Source organism: Ziziphus jujuba, chromosome 6 (assembly GCF_031755915.1).
Source record: "Ziziphus jujuba cultivar Dongzao chromosome 6, ASM3175591v1".
Taxonomy (NCBI): Eukaryota; Viridiplantae; Streptophyta; class Magnoliopsida; order Rosales; family Rhamnaceae; genus Ziziphus; species Ziziphus jujuba.
The window spans coordinates 5,794,813-5,803,425 of record NC_083384.1 but is presented as its reverse complement, the minus strand read 5'-3'; the positions used below and the strand labels follow the sequence as shown (position 1 = coordinate 5,803,425).

At 34.6% G+C, this 8,613-nt stretch overlaps 1 protein-coding gene and 1 long non-coding RNA gene across 2 annotated transcripts; one reads left to right on the top strand and one right to left on the bottom strand.

Moving 5' to 3' along the window:
* Window positions 1-480: 480 nt before the first annotated feature.
* Window positions 481-1,291, bottom strand: LOC107431300 (23 kDa jasmonate-induced protein). Its single transcript, XM_060818328.1, has 2 exons — window positions 884-1,291; window positions 481-705 (listed from the first exon to the last, which is right to left on the bottom strand). The coding sequence occupies exons 1-2, from the start codon at window positions 1,289-1,291 to the stop codon at window positions 481-483; spliced, it is 633 nt and encodes a 210-aa protein (XP_060674311.1).
* A 3,222-nt stretch (window positions 1,292-4,513) lies between these two features.
* LOC107431299 (uncharacterized) lies at window positions 4,514-7,409 on the top strand. Its single transcript, XR_007238149.2, has 2 exons — window positions 4,514-4,832; window positions 6,347-7,409. It is a non-coding gene; the product is annotated as an uncharacterized LOC107431299 (long non-coding RNA).
* Window positions 7,410-8,613: the final 1,204 nt, after the last annotated feature.

The following is an 8,613-nucleotide window of genomic DNA, read 5'->3' as shown; positions in this document are numbered from 1 at the left end:
AATATATAACATTTACCGCTTAGCACAGTCGAAGTTTTAAATGTTTAATTATTATTCAAGAAATATAAACTTATATATATGATATGGACATTATCGATACAAGATCTTAAATATTTCATGATATATAGAAAATTTAACTTTAGAATAACAAGTTATTTTGTATGACGATGTATTCAATTAAACCAAAGTAGTTAAATGTACATATTAAGATGAAATAATCAGTCTCCCATGAATATAACATTTTATTTAAACAATAAATGAAAGACAAAATGACACAAAAAATAAAAGATTCTATTTCAGTCATGGTTTCTATAAAATCTTATTCCTTAAAATACATATATAATTTTTTTTTTAATAAAAGAAAGAAAAGGAAACACATTATTCACTCATTTTCCAGAATTCATACTTTTTAAAATACAAGTGCTACCACACATAAACTGCGATCCCATTTAAGTAGCATTATTTTCATTATTTAATGTTTCATTGCATCCAAGCATTTTTAAGAGTCATTATTCCCTCAAATATAGGACAAATCCTATTGGCCGTGTTCACATCTATAACATCAGAGTAGCCGGTAATCACACTTGAATAGCATCCGTTCCACGTTTCGTTGCTATATTGGTCAAACTTGCTTAACTTATTATCATAAATACTGCTCCAATCAATTCCCTTGCAGTGATCAGCTACACGAATCTCAGTACATACCTACAAAATTATCCAAAGGATCGATCATGGTATACGATTATATATAGTCCTGCTATGAGTATATAATTTTTCCACGGAAAATTTGATTTACATAAAATAAAAAAATTATCTTGTATAAAATAAAAATTCCTAATAATTGTCACATCTTCTCAAAAAACAAAAAAAAAGCGCTACTTACACGGTTGTGGTCGAGCGCTCTATCCCATGGATTGTACCAAGCCAACATCCAGTCAGAAGCATCTCCATTCTCATCCTGGCCACGATATATGGTGGCTCCAATGGATCCAGTAAATGATGGAATACTCTGGACATGAAGAAATGCACCCGATTGACCATTTTCGAGCACCAATGGGTATGGAGAATCCCCAATATGCCCTTGCCAATCATGGGACCCAACATATGTTAATCTGTTTCCTGTTGCGTTGTAAATCAAGCAAGCCGTGGTGACTACTACAACACTATATTTTGGCTTCAAGCTCTCAACGAATTTCCCGGCGTTCACATCTTTGTCGTCTGCATTTTTCATTAGCAGAGCTTCATAAGCTCTGTCTGTTGCCGTTATCTCCTTCCCTTGATATTTCAGCATCGCCTCTAATGTTTGGTTCGTGATGGGGATGCCAAACACGTTGGAAGCCATTTCAGCTTTTTGAGGCTTTGACACTCTCAAAACTTTGACAAAAGCTTTGAAGTTGGAATGCTTTATAAGACAATATTGGAGATCGTTTGTTTATATATGCGAAGAACCACAAAGGCAGGGTGATCTAACGTCTGTTTACACAATTACAATACAAAAAGTCAATTATTATTTAGTCTTTCTTTTATTATGAAATAATGTTCTAGTTTTTCAAATTTATATAGCGTCACTTCACAATAAGTGTTTCAAGAGAACAAACCATTCGCATCTAAATATCATACATATATACATATACACAGAAGATTGATCACTTAAAATCACTGAGACATCTCAAAATAAAATAAAATCCATAAACAGTACTCCTTAATTTCCGATACCAGCCCAAAGCCACACCTACCAAATCCAACAAAATCATTCTCATAAGCCAGACTAGTGTATTCAAATTATCACTTGTAAGATAAAACTTTAAAACATGCTTAATCAATATATATTCATGAAATTTAAAATGACAATTCCATAAAAACATGATTATATGCCCTTAATTTCAAAAGTATATAAATCTACTAAATGTATAGACGTAAAAGCATGTATATATAAATATATAAATATATAATCATTTAGAAGTCTAGGGAATAGATATATATATACATTCACGGAACGTATATACATGTATAGCAACATAAACTTCTACAAACAGTCATAAAGAATGCCAAAATACAATTAAATACTTATACATATAAACCACTCACAAAACTTGCTACTTCTACATTGAACACAGGTGCTCCTCAAGGACCCTTACGTAGCATTCCTTCATTGTATAACACCCTCAAGATGGAGAGTGGATGTTGTTATTGGCTAAATTGCTCCCATGACTCAACAATTTCATTTACCAAAATCAACCTTGACAAGCCATTTCCTTTCCCTAAATTACTTTAAATTTGGCCTAGACAACTCCATATGGCCAGCACATAACTCATTTATGAAGCTAACTTACTACCACTTTAAATTCACATACCAAAAGCATTCATAATAAATTATCAACATTACCTAAACATTAAAACTCTATGCCTCAATTAGATACTAATTCACTACCACCACAAAACTCAAATCCCATATTCATTACTCATAAACTTCAGTAACTGACCTTACAAAAAGTTCAATCTTCATGAAACCATTGCATAAAAACACAACAAAGATGCTACCCATTATTAACAAATTTTACAGTAATCTAGCTCCGACAATGGAAAAATCTTGAATATCCAACAATCATAGGCAATCTATATATCCACATAAAGCCTGAGAGTAGAATAACAAGTTTGCAAGCTTACTTGCTCAACGGTGGCTGCTAGTGACCTAAATCTCCGCCTGAAAGTTGCTATGAATGTGGATCCCTTCGTTCTTCGCAGCCTAGCAAGCTTTGAGCCAATCTAAGCTTGCACTCAAGATCAGCAGGTCCCTTAACGGTGGAAAGGGTCGGCCCCTAGGCCTAGAACCCATTGCTTTCCGACAAGGGGACCAAAACACTGCCCGCCGGAGTTCAGCTCTTTCCCGGCGCGTTAGGTGGTCTTTCGGAGTGATCTCGCCATGGGTGGGTCACCGGTCAACTGCGCTTGGTGGCTATGGTGGTAGTGGGATGAAATGACGTCGCGATTGGCGCGATTTTCCGGTGAAAGTCCGGCCCCCGTGGGTTTAGTAAAGTGAGGGCCGAAGAAGAAAGAAAAGAAAGAAGAAGAAAAAGAAAAGAAAAAGAAAAGGAAAAAGAGACGAGAGACCCGCGTCCCCTTCTCCTGTTGGGTGGCTCCTCTTTTCCGTCCTCTCCCTCCAATTAAAATAAAATACATATATATATATATATATATATATATATCGAAAGGGGCTATAATGCGTACGTTCGGATGCGATAAAAAGGGACCAAAAACATGCATTTTTTTGCTGACCGTTGGATTGTAATAGATACCCCAAATAATCAGATCTCTCTTTCTCTCTCTCTATTTTCTCAATTCCCATCATCCATGCCAAAGGCAAACCATAATATAGACTTTCTCTCTCAATTCCCTCATTGTCAGTGGTTTTCTATGGTTTCCAAATTCAAACACCCCAGAGTCGGAGCAAAGGCAAAGACGAAGAAGAAGAAGAAGACGAAGCAAATGTCGGTTTCGACCATATCAATCACAGCAAACCTGACGACTCAATGGAGACCAATCTCGGCCTTCGAGAAGAAATCAAACATTGAGTTGGTGGTTGCCGAACCACCCCAACCTAAGTCTACCGATGATAAAACCGCCACCGATAATGGTAGAGATCCGAGCAATCTCTCGCCACCGATAATAGCAGAGATCTGAGCAATCTCTCCATAAGAGGCGAATCATTCCTCGAACGCTTTTCCAGAGAAGCAGTACAACTCAAGAAATCTGCACCCAATTCAGCCGTCACGCTGCCCATGGTCCGGTGTTCTAGTAAACCCATCCCTACCCGCCCTCGTTGGCTCACCGTCCTCAGCGTCTTCACCAAGAATTTTGTTCGTCTCCTTGTACTTGTGAGAGGGGAAAAAAAAAAAATTATAATCTGGACCATCTATTACAATCCAACGGTCAACGAAAAATGGCATATTTTTTATCCGTTTTTAATCCATCCAGACGTCCGCATTATAGCCCCTCTCTCTCTCTCTATATATATATATATATATATATAGAATCCGTCTATGGTACGGACGGTCCTTATGCGGACCACAGTATTGGTGATGGTTTTTCATGGTATTGGTGACGATTTTCTAAAAAACCATCGTTTATACTATGAAAAATCGTCACTAAGACTACGGTCCTCATGCGGACCATCCTCACCATAGAATTTCCATATATATATATACATAAACTTACATAAATTTGAAGGAGAAAAAAAAAACAATATAATTAAAAAAAACAATATAATTTCTAAGTGTGTTCACTTTTGATGTTCACATTTTTTCCCCTTGTTAACTCTATGGTTTCACTAAGAAATATATAATAAACTATAGTTATCTCTAATTAACAAAAATTATGCACAATTAAAGAAAAAAAAGACTTTTATTTTTAGTATTATTATTTTTTAAAGTTAGTGGAAGTGGGAACAGAGAGTACATAGCTAGTTTTTATTTTTATTTTTTATTTATTAATATTTTTTATTAAACGCGTGCACAGGCTATTTTTATGCTATACTAGCAACCAAACAGTACCCATAACAAGAGTGAAAAAAACCCAAAAGAAGAACAGTAGAGGATGACGGCAGAGAGATCGTGGAGAGAGAGAGAGAGAGAGTGAGTGAAAGAAAGAGAGAGTAAAAGGCAAAAATGGGGGGAGGAATGGAGGTGAACAAGAACAGGTTCATATAAGAGTGGGGATCAGCAAGAGAGAACCTTGAATACAACTTTCGCTGGACTCGCTGAAACTTTTTCTACGTGGGCTTCTTCGGCATCGCTAATCCCGTCTTGGTCTAAAAGGGCATCGTCAGCGAATTCGTATCTTCTTTATTCCCCCCCTTCCTCCTTTCCATTTATCTATCTATAATCTAATTTTTTTTTTTCCTTGCTCTTTTGCTGAATGCTCGAAATTTCAGACCGATTGCAATCTTCGTTTACAATTTGGGGCTTTTTTTTTTTTTTAAATTAATTTTGTTTTTGGGCATTTAAATTTTGGAGCCTTGCTTATGGAATTGGATGATTCTCGTCTGGGATTTGTCTCTGAAACTTTTAGAGCTTGTTTATAGGAACACTTATGAAAATTTTGTGAGTTTGGGTAGGCCAAGATGGCTGAGATCTATGTCCATTGGGAAGCATTATACCCAATTTTCCTCTAAAGGATCCTATTCGTCTAAAAATCGTAACTTTTATTTATTTTTTTATTTTTTACAATTTCCTTGTGTTTTTGTAGTATTATCTCATTTTTATCCTTCAAAAATCTCCATGAGAAGATTCATTCTTTTTTTTTTTTTTTTTTTTTTTTTAAATTTTTTTATTTTTTTTATTTTTATGGCCTCCCATTAGCCAACTTGGAGAGTCTAGGAGAGTGATAAAAGAAAGAAGCATCATTTCACCATGAATCCTTCCCCAAATCGAGCCAAAAGCTAATCTAGTATGAGAAATTAGACTAAGATATATTTTAGAAATCGCTTCACGAAATGGTGGATTTTGAATTGTATGAGCTTAACCCGTATTCTTTAGTTATTTCCTTATCTAATTTTAAAGATTTTTGTTATTCCAAACTATTATTTCTCCTACCTTGCCTCTTCACCACCTACGTTGTCGAAACTCTGGCCAGCATCTGATTTCACACTAGCCTTGTGACCTTGCTCTTTTAGTATCTGAATCCATCCTGAATTTGTTGAACTTTGGTCAACATTTTTGCCATTTTTTTGGGCTAAAAAATGAAGTAAAATTGATAGGAATAATGAATATTCTATATTTGTTGGTAACATTCAATATAAGAAATGACTTCTCTCTCTCTCTCTCTCTCTGTGTGTATGCCTTAGACATATATATACTTGTTTTGCTGTTTTACGGACTTTATCTCAAACACCATATCCCCTTACATAGCCTTTGAAAGTTTAAAGTTGTTTTGTCCAACTTTCCAACAAGCATATCTCATATTCTTATTTACAACTTGCATAGTGAAAATTTAATCTTTATATCTCTGTAAATTGTTTAAGAAATCTTAACTTTCATTCTCAGCAACAACCCCAAGCCTTCAAGACACAGGATTTCCGTCCGTAAATCCCACAATAGTAGTTGATGTGGAATCCTGTCTTAGCTTGTCCTCTGTCAGTAATGAGATTGCAGAATTGCAATGTTTTTTCTGTCATTTCATTTTTTATGATGATATCCTGATGACTGCGGCTGTATTTGGTTTGCAATTAGATAGCAGTTTTCATTGAATTCTAAAAGTATGAAATTAAAGTTAGAAAAAAAAAAAAAAAACAAGACCTTTGGTATGTTTTTGGTTTTTACTATGGGGTTGGAATTTGGTTGAACTGCAGATGATGATTTAAGGGATATTGTAGACCAAGTTCCAGAAGGTTGCCGTGTCACAATTGTATTGGATTCATGTCACAGCCATTGTCTGATTGATGGAGCTAAAGAGCAGATAGGCGAGACAAATCATCAACATGGTTATGGCTATGGTGGACTGAAAAATTGATCCTGTATAAAATTGAAGTATTGTGGAATTCATTTTCCCTCCAAGATGTGTCACTGTAACAGTTGGGGAGAACAGGAGGAAGAGAAATTAGATGATAAAGAGATTAATGGGTACCGAAGGCATGGCCATGCTAAGAATCTGAATAGTAGATCCTTAAGACTCTCAAGTCTCAAAGAGTTGCTGAATGAAAAAACTGAAAAACCTGACATATGTTGGAAATCTGAGGCCGACACTGTTCGAAATCTTTAGAGACGAAGGCAGTCCTAAGGTCAAGAAGTTCATGAAGGAGTACAAAGACAAATCCAGCAACAGTGGAGGCGGCAGCAGCAGCTAATTTGCAGGAGCGTACATGGGGATGGTGGGGAGTAAAGCTCAAGAGTTTCTGAAACTGAGATGGAGCTTGAGAAAGCTGATCTGTATAATCCAAAACATGCATTAACAGCGCAAATAGTGGAAAAGTGTTCACTACTTGCTAAAGGTGGGATTCTGATCAGTTGCTGCCAGACACACACAATTTCTGGAGATGTGGTTCTTTCGGGAAAAGATGATGTTCCTTGTGGAGCTTTTTAGCAATGCAATCCAGAACATAATTGCTGAATCAGACGGTCATCTTATCAACAGGAAACTTGTTTTCAAGGCTAGGAAATTTCTCAAGACTAAAGGATTAGATCAGCAACCTGGTATCTACTGCAATGACGATCTTGTCAATGCCCTTTTGCTGTGCTGATGATCCCATCATCATCTCCAATTATGTACCATGCTTGTTGATTAATTTTCATGTTTTATTTTGTGTGATATTTATCTTCCTTTCTTTTGTTTCACATCTCATAATTATATGTAAACTGCATCTTTCCTAAAATTATATGCCTTCAATATGTTAACTAATAATTAATTAAGGCCTAGATATGTCTTTGTTTTTGTTGCAAAATCTTGTTTTGGAGAGCACTTAATTGGAAATCGGGATGTACAATTTTAATTATACGCTACTCGTTATTGTGGCATGCTTTTCTATGCCTTTTTTTTTTTTTTTTTTTTTTTTTTTTTTGAGGCTGAAATTATATTTCAAAACATGTCTAATTGAATTTATTGGTTTCTTTTTTTTTTCTTTTTTTTTTTTTTTTTTGGGATGTTGTTGTTGATAAATGGTTTGATATGATCCATTAGATTGACAGTCAATTATTAGAATTAAAAGTCAAGCATGCATTAGAATTAAAAGTATCAATGATTAAAATTAAAAGTCATGCATGCATTAGCAAACCCAGCATCCTAATTCTATCAGCAGAGTGGGCTGAGAAATTAAAATATAGTTTTTTTTTTTTTTCTTTTATTAGTTACAATAATTTTTTTATCTTTGATATTTTAAATCCACAATTTTTTTAGGTGTATAATTCATATCAACTAAGTCAAACTGAAGTGATGTTAACAAATATAATTGAATCTTCCAATGTTCAATTCATAATATGCGGCTGTAGTCTAGCGCGTTACCCACTGTATTGCCGATGGGTTGTTTTACCCACTATAGTGCCGGTGGTTTGTCAGATAGGGATCGACGGTTACCACGAGCAGTGGATTTATTGCTGATATGAAATAATTAATTGGCTCCATTTAATTTAATTTAATTATTATTATTTTTTTTGAATTTTGACCATTATGAATGTGAGTCTCTCTAAACCCACGTTTGGTATAGTTTTGTTTTTTTGGTCAAAAGGTTCCACTCAAGATTCAAAAGTTTTCTTTTTTTTTCAAAGCAAAATATTCGATTACACTAAATAAGTACTTATTGCTAAAAGAAAATAATTTTTTTAAATTTTTTTAAAGAATTCAGATTTTAAGCTTTTTCTAAAAAGCTCTAAGTGAGTTATCATTTTAATGAAACTTTTATTACCTACCATGGTTGCTAAAAAAATTTTATTACTTACCATTTTTTCCTGTTATTTAATTTTTAAATAACAACTTTAAGTCGTTATCTCCTTCATTATCCTCGGAAAACTTTCCAAGGTAACATTTTTCATGTAGCCTTGGAACTTTTCGAAACTCTCCGTTTTGGTGCTTTTTTTTTTTTTTTAATAACACAAAAGCTTAAAAATAAAGGAGAAGAGAGAGATA